Source organism: Megalobrama amblycephala, linkage group LG23, assembly GCF_018812025.1.
Source record: "Megalobrama amblycephala isolate DHTTF-2021 linkage group LG23, ASM1881202v1, whole genome shotgun sequence".
In the NCBI taxonomy this organism is placed as follows: domain Eukaryota; kingdom Metazoa; phylum Chordata; class Actinopteri; order Cypriniformes; family Xenocyprididae; genus Megalobrama; species Megalobrama amblycephala.
This window is the reverse complement of record NC_063066.1, coordinates 7,679,838-7,696,201: the sequence shown is the minus strand read 5'-3', so window position 1 is coordinate 7,696,201 and position 16,364 is coordinate 7,679,838. Positions and strand designations below refer to the sequence as shown.

Here is a 16,364-nt window from a genome sequence, read left to right as displayed (position 1 = left end):
ATTCCAGTCCCCCCTCTTAAACATGAATATCCCAGCATGCAACTTTGATTTCTCTCTTCTTCTACTGATGCTCTTTTCTTCCTTATTAACGAGACCTCTCCTGATGCTCCCATTACAGGATTGATTGCAGTTATTTGCAGAGAGCCTCATTCATACTATAATCTTCGGCACAAATCTCACTCGCGCTACGCGTTTGCATAAAGGGGACACAATCGTTTCGGTTCAATCTTGTTGGTTTAATGCGAGCCTGCCCCACGTTGTTGCAAAATTCACATTAACCAAAGCATGATTCATGGTTATTCATTCAGAGTAAGTGGAGCTGATTAAAAAAAAAGGAAAACAATTCCAGTTGTTGTAATAATGATACGTTATGGTCAGTCCCACAATCCTCTCTGATACACAACAGCAGTTATCTGTTATGCATACAAGTCAATGCAGGGCTCGTTCAGACTGTCAGTCCAAATACGATTATTTGTATATCCAATTGGAATCTGATCTAAAATTATTGATGTATCGCAGTTGTTCAGATCTGATTTCAATTTTTGAAAGATTTGCATTGGTTTCTACGGCAATGATGTAGCATTGGTAGGCATACGCCAAAAACAACAACAACAACTGCAACATAGAGGGGTTTGCAATACAGATGTTGTCTTATTTACAACATGACAATGTGTAACCGCTGTGCAAATGGGATTTCAAACCTTGAATAGGATTTCAAACCACATATGAATGTAGCTCGAAATGGATTTCATTTCATGTGATTTTGGGCCGTTCAGACTTGCTTAAACGAAGCCTAAGTTACGTACTGTGGTAAAACTTTAAAATGTTCAGTATGTTTCTTCTGTGAGTTTCTGGTGTGTTGTTATGCTCATTTGTTTTCATTTCACCATGAAAGCGAAATTCTCAAGTAGATTTCTCTCACAAAGAGACAGGAAGCAAGACTCAACAGCATGACCTTGTTACCAGAAATGCACTATCCCTTATCAATCGCTGCTTACACTGAATGTAATAAATTCAGAATCATTCTCGCGTTTTGATGCTTCCCTAGCTATTTTTTGTCAATAAAGTTTTACGTTTTTCACTTTCCCCTTCAAAAGCATTATGTCGAGCCCTGCGATGTGCTGCACGTCTATGTTCATGGGCTTCCCACGCTGACAGACAGACACACAGCAGGGAAACATTTAAGCTTCAAACTTAATTATCTTTAAACATTTTTTTTTTTTTGTAACAGAAAACGAAGAAACCATCAAGAAGAAAACACAATTTTCTAAGTCCCCAACAAAGCTTCTTAAACGCTTAGTGACGCAGATCAGTGTGGGAGAATACAAATAATCCACCAAACAAAAGCCGCCCACTCTTCTCACAGCATGAGGCACCAATGTGGCTTTGTTTACTGAACGTGATGCGAAACACTGATCGCCAAATCGCAGCCAAACGCAACTCGCATGGGACCGCAACCGAATGATGGGATAATTTCTTATCTGGCTGGAGTACAAATACTTATGCAAACAAACATGCTGCAGAGTGCAGAAATGACAGCCACCCTCGTCTGGACAGCCGGCCACCGCTTCACACCTGCATGAATGGCAATATACAAGGGAAATACTATAGAGACAGCAGCAGGAAATGACAGCAGCCATGCAGCGTAATGGAACCCCAGACACGTAAAGATCACTGACTCTTTGCTCTGAGAGCCGTAGCATGTGGGCATTAATCAGTCACTCAAATCGAAGAGGCTTCTAGCCATCCAGGCTGCTTAATAAGACAATCACCTGGCCTCATTATCAAGCTCCCTGTGCACCTTACCCGGCATCAAAAAGGAGAGAGGATAATATTCTGAGAAGATCACATGGACGGCATCGATAAGCAAAAAGAGTCGAATGAGGGTTTGTTTTATCCGCCTCAGAGGGAATCACACCCTTTCATTTACTATTGACTTTTTTAAAGAGAGCTGACTCGAAACTATCTACTAGTGTGTGTGAGTCACAGTATGAATGAAGCTTTTGTTATGATGGTGAACAATGTTCCATACATAACATAACTGTTTACAAACGAATGCTCGGCGGTGACACTTCTTCAAGCGCCCCAGGAAAGAGCCATTTTAAATTAATGCTAAGCTTAAATTGACCACCAAGTGCTTTGTGTGTTTGTTGAAACGCTCCTTCTACATGCTACAAGATCTAGAGACACTCAGGATTTGACATGAATTATGAAATTTCACAGATCGCAATCATTATGTTCGGTAACAGTAAAAAAAAACAGGAAACACAGCCATTATGTATTAGGAATCTCTCTGACAAACTTTTTTACCTTTCTCAAATTAGAGTAATTGTTTTTAACTTTCTATTCATCAAAGAATCCTGAACAAATCTATTATGATTTCCAAGAAAATATTAAGCAGTACAACTGTTTCCAACATTGGTAATAATAAGAAATGTTTCTTGAGCAGCAAATGAGAATATTAGATTGATTTCTGAAGGATCATGTGACATTGAATATTGGAGTGATGATGATGAAATTTCAGCTTTGCTTCACAAGAATAAAATTTTAAAATATATTAAAATAGAAAACAAATTTAAAAATGTTATTTTTCACAATATTACTGTCTTTAATGTATTTTTCAGCACTGCCCAGTCTTTGTAAAAGCTGCTTGTCTGAAAAACCTGGAAGAGCAGCTGCTATTTTTATCCTAACAACTTCTGACTCTGTGCCCAATCAGATATTGACTAGTAAGCCCACGTCTAGACCTAACATCTCAAAAGCATAAATGGATGTTTTTAGTCAAAGCGGGTGGTAGACTTTGAAAGCTGCTTTTACATCAGGGAAAGATTTTTGGAAGAGGCAGACGGAGGGTGATAATGGATGAAAATTTCCTTCTGACCCTATTCACTCTCCCTCTGTGAGTGACACCTGCCTTTCAAAGTGATTGGTGCTGCTGACACATCCATATAACAAGGCAAAAGAGGAAGATGAGAGAGAAAAGTATATTGAAGTGCATCAACATGCGCAAAAATGTGAAAGAAAAAAGATAAGGGGCAAAGATAGGGGTGAGGCTTCAAAGCGTGTTAGAAGTGGAAAGACAGAAATGACAGATTTACTTGCTTCTATTTTGAACATATGCTTTCTTCCTTGTGAGAACACATTCACTGAAAGCAATATCCTGCTTCTAATTCAGTTCAACAGCAAGAAAGCTTGGTTTGCTCAAGCACAGATTCACAGTATCGGTCACATCCTTTCTATTTTTTCATGTTAGCATCATTACAGGAAAAGAAAAAGAAAAAAAAAAAATCAACGATCTAAGAACATGTGTGGAGAACATCCATGACACTTAAGGCCAATTCTCACAAAACGAGGTAAAATGCTTCCTATGGAAACACCACACTTATTCAAACTTTCATGATGATAATTTAAAATAACAGTTGCTGAATTTTGATTAGCTCATGGAAGCCATTGCTGTGGATTTGTCTGACTGATGTTGTAAGCGTATGTTAGCCCTTGTCCCTAAAACATGCTACATTTGCTCAATAAAATGTTTTAAATGTTTAAATATTTATATTGTAGAAACAGTAAGGGTAGTAGTAATTTTAATATCATTCTCACTTCATAATTTCTAACTTCTATATGGCAGAAACAGTACGAGAAGTATGCTCGAAGAAGCATACTGAACTCAGATAAAGATATATTAATATATGGCAGAAACAATAATAGTATGCTATTATGCCAAAAGCATATAGAATTCATTTCTTCAAATATGTATATTGTGTGCAAGTTTGCTATTCAAAACAGCATTCTAAATTATTTTATTTATATGACAAAAAAAGGTAAGAGTTCCATGCTAGTATACAACTCAGAATCACATACTGAATTCTTATCTTTAAATGGCAGAAACAATATTTGGAATAGGATACTAAATTCATATATTCACACACACACACACACACACACACATATATATATATATATATATATATATATATATATATATATATATAATCTTCACAGCATGTTAGTCTGAATATTATACTGAATTATATCTAAATTATTATCTTTATATAGCAGAAATAATAAAAAATAATGTGCTATTTGAAATATAATACTGAATACATATCTGGCAGAAGTAAAATTAGTTTGCTATTCTCAATTCAGCAATTAATTTTTGTATAAATGGGATGGGACAAAGTTTTGCATGTGACCTCAGAAAGGACAGGTGTCTATAGCTGAATTGGTGCTTTGTCCCCTAAAAGCATCAAAACTCGTGTTTATACTATATTTATTGAAAAAAAAAAAAAGTCTTTTACTATAAAGTCTTTATATAAAGTCTTTTACTCAATTTACCATATGTGACACACATCCTGCACAGATTATCAGGCACAGCCTGGGCGATGTTTAATTGGGATTTCAATGGGAATGAGCCACGGTGCCGAGCTGAGAGACGGTGTCCAGCTCGCGTCCACTGCTGTCAAAGCAGACAGGCATGCGATCTGGTGACTGGCACACGCTGTGCCTACGCGTTTTTCTGTGCCATAAAAAAAACAGTGTCTGGGAGATTAGCATGGCAATTATCTGTGAGGCAATTATCAGCCGGCAAGATGAAGATGACTGCTTTCCAAGGTGTTTCTTTATGTGTTTAATAGCTTTAGAGTAGTTTGATAAATTGTCAGAGCGAGTTTGTGCGATGCAGGAATTCACAACTGATGGATCTGTTTGAGGTTTGATATGGTGAGAACTCAATTAATTAGGATGAGTTTTGTCTTTTCATTAACCTATACTCTGACATTTTCTACAAACTACGCTAAGATTTAGGATGCCACCAAATTAACGAGGAAGTGTGGAATCGAGGAACGTGTAGCAGAATTCCAGCTAGGAAGGTACTGATGAGAATTCAGTCATCAACAACAACATCCATGGAAGCAGATGTGCAGAGATGCGTGGGGGGGAGAAAAGCCACAATGTTTTTGCTTGACGAACATGCGTCCGTTGAAATTTTAAAAACTTTCGGTGTACGGTCTTTTTATATTAATTGAGTGTGGCATGTCATGCTGAATCCAGTCTATTTATACACATTTTCAGTGGCAGATTAGCTTGCCGTTTGACTGACAAAACAGCTGCGGTATGCGTTGTTGGGGAATGATTACTGATGCACAGTGAGGCTATAACACCCTGGTAAGAGCAACACAAAAGGTACCCGAAATGCATTCAGCTCTAAATGAGTCGAAAGCAAATAAAAGTGAATGTTTTATCACATGTTGCACATTTTTGGCCATCTGTTCTCACACACCTTACACTCTAAAAGCCTTAAAGATTTCTCTCACACCCTCAGTTTCTCATAAACACGAAACTCGCTCACTGCTTTCTCGCTCTCTGACACTATCTCTCACCTGATTCGTCATCAGACTTGTTCTCGTTCTCAGAGTCGGTGAGGGTGAGGGCTGAGTTCTCCCTGCTAGAGAGGCCAGAACTGCGACGGGACTTGATGCCGTGGCCCCCCCACAGCTGGATGGCTCGCTCCGGTGAGATGGGGCCCTCTGGGTCGGAGTCCGCGTCGGAGCCGGCGCTCATAGAGTAACCGCGCTGCAAAAGGCCGATCTCCGGGCAGTATGCGTTCTGATGTGGGGCCGGCTCACAAATGCCCAGCTCTGCTAAAGTAAAGTTCCCTAAAGTGGTAAAAAACAAAACAAAAGCACAATCAGTTAGTTGTTGATGCATGTGGGGGAACTGGCCTGAGAGAATTCACTGATGCTGCTTTGATGTGAAGAAATCAAGCCATTTACACACACTAGACACTACAACTAAATCTAGGAACTAATGAACTAGTCCAGTGGTTCCCAAACTGGGGTACGTGAACAAAATGCTGAGTAGTTCATTTAATTCTACCTTAAAGTAATATTAAAATCAAACATGTATTTCTAACTGCCAAAATGTCGTAAATCCAGTATATTTAATCAAATTACCTCATTATTTGCAGTTAAAAATGACTGTATTCACACAAGCAGCATGCATATGATAGATTGCGTGCGACTGCACCTTAAATCGCGCTAAATTACTGTCGTTCTCGACAATGCACCTTTGTAAAAGTGGGGATTTAGCACTTAACTCGCATGAAGAACAAATATAGACACAGGTAATGGATTCATTTCGATTCAAGACTCAAACTTTCTCTGATACAAAAACATACCTTGTGTGAGTTCTTTCTTTAATGATGATAACGAGCAAGAATGCAATTTTTCCCAAATATCCACTGCAAATGTGACATTATTATACAACAGGTCAAAAAAATAAAACGTACAATTTAAACAGTACTGTCAATATTTACTCTATTTTGCAATGAAATTACAGTTGTAACGAAAACCACAGCAGAACTACAACACACGTCTGTTTCGCGAACAATTCTGCGGCTTTGAACGAATCGTGAGTCAATGATTCAATGATTCATTCACAGCCACATGCTTCGTTACTGAATGAATGACTTGATGACTCACTCATAAAAACAGTGCCTTGCTGCCACCTATTGGCAGTTTTAGTTTAATATTTAAAAGTTTTACTTAGTCTTACCATCATTACATATTTCTCTATTGAACATTTTTTATTTATAACATTATTTATTTTATAAAGTTATTCATAAAGGTGAAAATATGCACTGGAAAATCAATTTAGGGGGCAAATATTATCCCTTAATGGTAAAGGTGTGACTGCAGTCAAAGTGGAGGTATGTAGAAGGATGGAAACCCCTTCAGGGGGTACTCCAAGCTAAAAAGTTTGGGAACCACTGAGTCTATCACACTCAATGCATTGCAAAAGTGCTCTCTAATAGCACCAAATACCTAAAATCAGCATTAGTTTTTACTGTGGTATCACAAATCGAGAAATGTCAGTGTTACTGACATCAACTGCTGAAACTCTGGCATTATGACGCCCCTCTCTGTTCTAGACAGAAAGGAGCAGCTGTGAAACACTCGTACAGTACCTGAGTAATTATACTTCAATTATTTTACTTATGTATTGGGTTATGAAACACATATTTTATTTGTGTACCTTTGAAAATAAACAATTATATAGCCAGGCCAAAATAACACTTATTTTTTTACTGCTTACTCTAAAAACACTTTGGTATGGGGAACACATATATTCACTATTAACTTAAGTTTAGGTATGGGGTAGGATTTAGGGATGTGGAATATGGTCATGCAGAATAAGGCATTAAAATGTGCTTTATAAGTACTAATAAACAGCCAGTAAGCAAGCTAATAAGCAACTAGTTAAAAGTGAGAATTGTTCCCATACTAAAGTGTAAGCCTTACTCTTTAAAATGATACCTTTAAAAGTATGTATTTCATTAGTCTTCATACAGTAAACTATCCTTGTATTAACTTTAGAAGTGGAAAGACAGAAATTACAGATTTCCTAGCTTCTGTTGTGAGAACACATTCAAGCAATATCTCGCTTCTAATTCAGTTTAGTTGCAAGAAAGCTTGCTTTTCTCAAGCAAAGACTCACAGAAGTATCAACTTAACTTTTATTTAAAACAATTAATAAATTCAATGTAAATTCAATGTGAATTGAATACATTATGTTCATACAAATGTATTCAACCTTGTGAAGTGACTTCTTTTCAGTCTAAATCCATTCATTTTGATAATGTTATAATCATTATTGGGGAAGAAAACTTGGCTCGAAATTGGTCACTGATCATGTACTGTGCCATTCCCCCATCTTTCCATATGATTGTCCTGTCTTCTCTACACTCTGAAAAAAAAAAAGGTTGAAAAATAAATAAATAAAACTTAAAAGTATGAAATGCACACACGTTCAACAAAGTCTACATGCACAGTATATATATATATATATATATATATATATATATATATATATATATATATATATTTTTTTTTTTTTTTATAATAATTGTAATAATTACACTTTTATTACAATATAAAATAATATAACAATCATTAGTTAATTTACTAATTAATCAATACTGTGAAATGTAATATAGTTCACCCTATTATATATCATTTAAAGCTTCAACGTCTGTTCAGTATAAGAGTCATTGATGAATAAGGTTTTTAAAAGTGTAAAAAAAAACAACATAGTTTTTTTGTGTTTATTGTGTGTTAACAATGAGATTATGTGGTTTTTATAATCATTTAACACTGCTTTTGTCAGTTTTTACAAGATGGATAAAAAGTATCACCAAAAAAGTCATTCGGTTTAACCAAAATTCACTATTACACTATTTGACATATTTTCAAACAATGCTAACAGGCTGATATCTAGCTAGCTAGCAAAAGGACAATCAAACATTTTATATTTAGTCCATGTTGTTTTTTTTTATTAAGGCCTTTGGACAAAAAAATGACTTGTCACTATGTGCTCCATGGTGGTTTTAAGGCACAATTGAAAACTGCTTTGGAACTTTATACATATACTGAATAGAACTAAACTGAACATTCAAACTCTATTAAGACAAACTTCACAAAGCAAACGGGGGCAGCAGGTGCCCGAGGTTTAACTACTTAAATCAGTGAACGTCAGCTCAGATGGCAGCTCATGTGTGTTGCAGGGCTAAGGGGCCTATTTTATCCTGCAGCTCTTTTTACCTGCTGTGAAATTTCCCTCACAGCATCACACCTCCTACTTTGATGAGTGTGACCGCACTCATGCACATACACTGCCTCGACACACACCGCATTCACAGAAAGCTGGACAGAACCCTCCACTAACTAATATATATAATGCACGTCATCCAAATTAAAGCAGATCAAAGTGAATCGATAAACACAAGGGAGTCCCAATTAAGGACAGGCTGTGGGAAAAACAATTAAAGGATAAGGCATGTGCAACCAATTTCTTCTCTCCAGTAATTAAAAGAGTCAATGCATGCCCTCCAATAAGCTGAAAATGAAGAAGCAATTTCATTCATTAACGCTCTTTAAGGCAGGAATCTTCACAGCGGTTGGGATCGATAGTGCTAAAATCAAGAGACCTTGATAGAGTTGCTTTATTCTTGACTATGTTGTGGGTGGACATAAAGCAAAAACAAAAAAAACAAAAACACTTTTGATTATAGTAGTGCAAAGGTGATTATTCCCTATAAAATTACATTAAGGTTGTGAGAACTGAAGACACATACAACTACTAATATTACTACACATCTAGACAATAACACTGAATATTCCTATGCTACTAGTAATTCTACAAACACAACTAGTACTCCTATCAGTCTAGTCAGACTGTACTGTACCTGACATGAAGTAGCTCAGGAACGGGGAAAGATCCATGTACTCTGTGAGGGCAACAACACAGAATGCAACCTTTAGCCTAATACCTTATCCGCATCTAACCTGCAACATTCATTACATCTTAATAACATCAGGTTTGCAGTATGTACTTCCATCTTAATGAACATTTCTTGCATCACCTCACTAACAGGTTTCCCTCTGTCTGTACACTGTTGTGCTTTTCAAATGTACAAAAACAATTAAAACAGGCTTGTATATGACAATGACATTTTTGATGGAAAACTAAAATGTTATTCCTAGGTTTGTGTTCTGAAGGGTATATGTGACAGGTTATTTTCGTCAGATAAGGTTCGTTAGATTTAGCTTTGAAGCAGACACTGAGGTAAAGTAGTGTGTAATAGTGTGTTACATTTATTTTAATGAATGAGTGATATTGTTTGCATTTATTTATGTATTATCAAGAGAGAGAGAGAGAGAGAGAGAGAGAGATGTGTGTTTGTGAATTACCTGCGTGTCTGTTCAGGCCAGAGTCTCCTACTCTTATGAAATTTATGAGTTTAATTACTTTAAACCCAGCAATGTTACCCCTCCTTGCTGAGAAATGAAATGTAGCGATTCAGTAGCAAAGCTATTTTAATAACGGTTGCGGAGCAGCGTTGATAACAAGTTTCTGTGCTCCTGAATGTTTGTGTGCGTGCGCAGCGTGATCTCCGAGTGCTTCTATGAAAACAGGCTTGTTCGAGATGCGCAGACCGATCGGCGTATGACATCAAAGGACCGCGAGAGCGTTTGGGGAGCATACGACTCCTTGGCCTTGTCCCAAATGGCACACTTTATGAGTGCATGAAACAGTTGCTCATCCCATTTGTCATTTTAGATTTCAGAAAGGTGCTCGCGTGCGCCCCCTTTGTGGTCGACATGCGCCCTTCGTGCGCACTTTTGCCGAGCCCTACTTGGAGCCCGCAGCGGCGTTATGTAGAAGGACCTTGAGTGTTTAGGGTGCCATTTGGGACAGGGTCTATGATATTGGCATTATTTTGACAATTAACCGCATTTAATACTTGTAGCTACCATAAGCTGACTGTTTTTTTGTTTTTTTCACAGTTATAGTTTATTGTATCGTTATCATTTCCGTTTGTGTATTTTTTATATTTAATATAAATGTATTTATATATATTTATATTTAATATTTATATTTATTTTTTGAACAGCCCAAGCATACATAATGCCTATAGAATGGCGTGTAAAAAAAAAAAAATCAAAACTGTAAATAACAAATCAGCTCCATATCAGATTCTAAGCGATCAAGGGCATTCCATTAAAATCCATTTCAAGTGTTCTGACAGTAGTGGGCACTCATGCAATGTAAGCAATGACGTAAATCCGAGTTAACGAGACAGAGGGAATTTGGACTTAAACACAGCCCATGGTATAAATTTATTTAAATGTATCACAAGCAACCAAATAAATAAACAAATAAATAAAATGTTTGTTTGGTTTTAAATTATAGGCCTATGACATTCACACATTTTATGTGTAACTTAAGTGTGACTTTTTTTCAGGGCCACTGCATATTTTAATGAGGAATAATATGCGTTGTGCGTTGCTGAAATAAACGTTTATTAACTCATCTAAATAATAAGAAAAAAGTGCTAATATACAGACACGTTCATCATCAGCAGGTGTGAATGCCTATTTAGTGAAATCAATTAATTATTTATTTCTCTTCAAAAGGAAGGAAGGAAGGAAGGAATTTAGGAGAAAGAAAGAAAGAAAGAAAGAAAGAAAGAAAGAAAGAAAGAAAGAAAGAAAGAAAGAAAGAAAGAAAGAAAGACGATAATTATTCAAATGTATTATATAATTATATAACACTTTTGAAAAAGATTCCAGTCATATTTTCTTTCTGTTGTCCAGCTCAGAGGCAGTGCCATATGCACGAAGACACGTACTCACATAATGTTTGTTGGAAATCTGCAGACTGTGAAAAAACAGGCCATCTTGCTCCCTTTTTATGTTTACAAATTTCTAGTACAGCCAGATGGAAAAAATACCATAGTAAACCAAAAGAACAGGCATCTTTTTCTCAAACTGGGAACCATTCCCAGAGTGGGGACCGATCCCAAAAACACACTCAAAGCTTGTCAAAATCACAACTCCCAAAGGAGGTGGTCTTTCACAGCGAGAGGCCGCAAAAACAAACCCATCATCCTCAAGACCTTATAATATCATCAAAACGTCTCCTAACATCAATATGCTCTTTTTAATGTGTATGTGTGTGTGTGTGTGTGTGTGTGTGTGTGTGTGTGTTGTGTGTATGGTGGATGCAGTTCATTTTACAACGAGAGATTCTGTTATTTACTCAATTACACACTTTTCATTACCTCTGATCATCTGGACTTTACTTTTGTCTTTATGTCTCTCATACGCTCCTACAATTATGGATCATGCTTCTTTCTTCATTCCCACTTCTCCTGCCAGTAACTGCAGTAAGAGCCACCACGCTCCATATTCTCTTAACCTTTGGCTTTCTATTTCCTGTGCTCACTCTTTTCCTGACAGTGGTCCTCAAATAGTAGAACTCAATTCTTACATGTCATGCATTTGCTGACGTTACTAAACTGCTTCCTCCAGCTATCAAATACAATATCCTGAGGGAGTAAAACAATTTGTCCTGGTTCCATAGTTGTCTAAAACATCACAGTTTTTATAATTAACTGTTATTTACCAGCAACATTTTGGCACCATCTGAAGATACTGTTGACAGGTCATATTTTTATAGCTGTGTAAGAAGGCAAATGCATAAATTCAAATGCCTAAATTGAGTAGGTTGGATTAAAAAAATCTATACAACCCACTAGACAAAAAAAAGTACATTTTTGTGCAAATACACTGCAACCTGTGCACAAACCTGAAACAGTAGTTTGTTTGTTTGTTTGGTTGGTTTTTTTAATGGTATTTTGTACACTGTGAATGAGATAAGATTTTTCATTTAATATCATTCTAAATTATGGGGTTTTGTAAGATTTTTTTTAAATGTTTTTGAAAGAAGTCTCATGCTCACTAAGGCATTTAATTGACCAAAAATACTTAAAAAATAGTACTGTGAAATATTATTTAAAATAACTGTTTTCAATTTAATTTTAAATAGGAATTTTCAGCAGCCATAACTCCACTCTTCATTTATTCTAATATGCTGATTTGCGGCTCAAGAAACATTTCTTATTATTATCAATGTTAAAAACAGTTGTGCTGCTTACTATTGTCAGACTGTAGTAGCGATGATGAAGAATTAAACAAAACAGTATCATAAATTCAACTGGGAACACAGAGGAAATCACAATAATAAGCAAAGCAAACAACCATGTAAAACATAGACAACATGGAACAACAAACAGAAGGAACTAAAGGCTTAAATACACACAGGGACTAATCAATATAACATGGAACAGGTGTGTAACTCAAATCAGAAACCATAGCAACTAACAATGAATGAGAACTCAGGAACTCATTTCTCAGCAAGGAGGGGTAACATTGCTGGGTTTCAAGTAATTAAACTCATAAATTTCATAAGAGTAGGAGACTCTGGCCTGAACAGACACGCAGGTAATTCACAAACACACATCTCTCTCTCTCTCTCTCTCTCTCTCTCGATAATACATAAATAAATGCAAATAATATCACTCATTCATTAAAATAAATGTAACACACTATTACACACCACTTTACCTCAGTGTCTGCTTCAAAGCTAAATCTAAAGGAAAATAACGAAAACCAAATCAAAACACAATAAAAATTTTATGTCGGGTCAGAGGTCATCCTTCCACCAGAACTCGACTCTCTCGTGAACATGTATGGCCGTTGCCAGAAAGCCAGTGACTATAGTTTATAAATAAATATGGATATTTTTCTTAAAAAAAACAAAAACAAAACATCAGTTCGCTTCATATGGAATTTATTTATTCTTATGGATTACTTTTATGATGGATAAATCATAAAAGTGATAAATATTAAATGTAACATTAAATGTCTTTACTGACACATTCTGATTGATTTAGTGCATCCTTGCTGAATAAAAGTATTAAATTATTTCCAAAAAAAAAAAAAAAGCGGTAATGTATATATAGAACACAATAATATTGGCACTTCAAATCACACCAGAAGAAGAGCTGCACTCTAAATGATCACCTGACTGCACATGATTGAAAACATACATGAAAACACCAGTGTAAATAATGCATTGAACAATAAAAACAGCAATGAGTTTTTCATTGTGTGATGCATGCTAGGAAACAGAGTTCAGCATTCAACTTGGCAGAAATCACAAAATATAAAAGTGGGGTCTAAAATAAAGTCTGAGATCAGAAATGAAAATTCTAAAAAAAAAAAAAAAAAATTCTCAATACATATGTATTCATATTAAACTGTTAAAATACTTTTCCCATCTCTAATGTATACAGTACATAAACAGATTATCATAATTGTAAGCTCTTATATGCTGGCTATTCCAGCTTTATCTGTATATATGGAGCATAACATTCACCCTCTTACATATTACTGTATGTGCATTTTTAAGCTACTCTAGTGAATCTGTAAATAAATGTAAATATAAATGCAAATAAATAAAGTAAAAGCTGGTAGAGAAGGTAGTAGGCAGACCATTGAAAAGACAAAAGTGATACTTTATCAGTGTCATTAACTGTGTGTGTGTGTGTGTGTGTGTGCATGCACTTTACATACGTACAGCTGATATGAAGCCATTTGCAGTTTGTAGTTGTGGATGGTGATATTTAAATACCTGTCTATTGATCTAAAGTAACAGATCTATCTTTGTTTCTATATATCCATCCATCCATCCATCCATCCATCCATCCATCCATCCATCCATCCATCCATATCTTCTCAGAAATTACTTTCTGTAACCCTACCAACATCTTTCACCTCATTTCCCATTCCACTTTAGAAGCTGGTGCCAAATTAGTCCAACATGTAAAAGTGTTATTTTAAATTTTGAATTTTAAGTTCAAAACTTAAAATTTTAGTGATTCTGAAGACTATGTTGCATTGGATTTTAAAAATGGGCTTTTAGAGACTCTAATCTGACATACAGTGCTTGTGTCCTGGCTGGAGGTGTGTCACGGCTTATGTTTTTTAGCATTAAAGCCTTTTACAGGTGCACGAACACACACTGAGGTAATTTATGGGCCTTACACCCCCTGACTCAAATTCCATTTTGGGCCCCAAGAGTGGAAATTGTCCTCTGGTCATTATGCTTCATCAAACCCATGAAAGAAGCATGACTTTCCTGAGAGAGAGGGCTGATTGGCCATTTGAGTAATATAAAAAGACCTCCGTTTTAGCAGGGAGAAGGATGTGATTTCTGCGTCCAGATCGGCATGCCTCTCTGCGGTCTCTCTATAACCCCCCACACCACACTACTGATGATGGCAGGTAATTGACATGTTCCAGAGAGCGTCTTTGTGCTGCATGTTTGTTCATGTTCTGTGGGCTGATGGTTATTATTGTTACTGAAGGCATGCACTGAGGAAATGGAGCTCTGCGGGAACCTGTGAGAGTAGGTGAGCGCTGACTGATTCCTATTTAAATCTGCCACTTGACCAATTCAAACTTTCACTCTTTTAAAAGAAACTTTGGGAAGAGTTATGCATGGTGTACACTATTTTTAAGTTGTCACGCCTACCTAAAATATGTAGGAGAAATGACGTACAGTCAATTCAAGACATTTTTTTTTTTTTTTTTTTTGGACACTTTAATGAATAATTGTCACTGTGTTAGAATATCAAACCAAGTGACATTTATTTAAATAACAAATTTCACAAAAAGTGAATTCGGATATTCATACTTTTTAAAGTGTGGATTAGGTATCCAAATATTATAACTACTGTACTGCATATGCTGTAAATTTCATTTTTTTTTTTTGTGTTTGTATGTTTGTTTTTTGTGGAATGCACAGTAGAAACTGCAAGATGAGGAGTGGGAAGAGATGAAACTACAGGGCTAATACAAAGAATATGAGGATAAAAAAAATATATATCTGAAGAAAAGTAGTGTAGAGAAAGGACATAAATCAAGGTCATCCTGCTGTGTTCTAGGCTAGGTATGTTATGAGGTGGATCGTGAGATTGTGGTGCCATTAATGAAATGACACATATGGTTCTGCATCCCTCTTGATATCTACACCCAGATCCAGTCGCTTTCTCAGCTCACGCACACACACACACACACACACACACACACACACACACACACACACACACACACACGCAAACATACACACACGCAAACACACACACACACACACACACACACACACACACACACACACACACGACACCTTCAATCAATCAGCACCCGTTCAGATTTACCTCTTATTCAACACTCACTGTATTTGTGCTCTCCAAGCAACTTGTTAATGTAGTGCTCTATAATTATATTGCTATGGAGACGCAGTTGGGTTCTCCATCATTTGCCCATGACTACTACACCTACATTTGACAGAGATACAGATTTCCCATAATTGACTGATGGCACACTGCATTCCATGGGAAATCAACTACTGCCGCAGTTACACAATGTTGAGGGTAACGCAAGTAACACGTGTTAAGCTCATTTTTAAATTACAAACACAATTCATACTTCATAAGTTTTTAATTTATATACAGTGCTTATAGAAAATCATCATACCCCTTTGAAATAGTTACTTTATTTGTCGTACAGCCTGAAAAACAAAAACATAAACTTTTTTCTGCTTTATTTAAAAATGTATTTACAGTTCTGTAAATTAATAATAATAATAAAAAAAATAACACACCTAGATTGGGGAATATTTGACCAATCTTCCTAGCAGAATTGCCAATGGACTGCTCTCTTCAAGTCCATCCACAGATTGTCTATTGTATTTAAGTCAGGACTTTGACTTGGCCACTCAAGGACATTTACCTGCCTATCCTTAAGCCATTGTGTTGTTCTTTTGGCAGTATGTTTAGGATCATTGTCATGTTGGAAGATGAACGACCTGCCAATCTTCAGCAGTCTAGCAGAGGGACGCAAGTTTTCCTCAAGAATTTGTATGTACTTGGTAGCATTTGTGTTTCCTGACCAAGAAAC

General features: G+C 36.3%; 1 protein-coding gene and 1 long non-coding RNA gene across 2 annotated transcripts in view; both read right to left on the bottom strand.

Annotated features, from left to right (window-relative positions):
• The window catches only part of tenm2a (teneurin transmembrane protein 2a), a 333,490-nt gene that overhangs the window by 234,978 nt on the left and 82,148 nt on the right, over positions 1–16,364 (bottom strand). The window contains 1 exon segment of the mRNA XM_048175813.1: positions 5,379–5,654. Within this exon segment, the coding sequence (XP_048031770.1) occupies positions 5,379–5,654 (276 nt within the window).
• On the bottom strand, positions 7,507–10,143 carry LOC125258768. The gene is made up of 3 exons (XR_007182680.1): positions 9,747–10,143; positions 9,242–9,283; positions 7,507–7,743 (listed from the first exon to the last, which is right to left on the bottom strand). It is a non-coding gene; the product is annotated as an uncharacterized LOC125258768 (long non-coding RNA).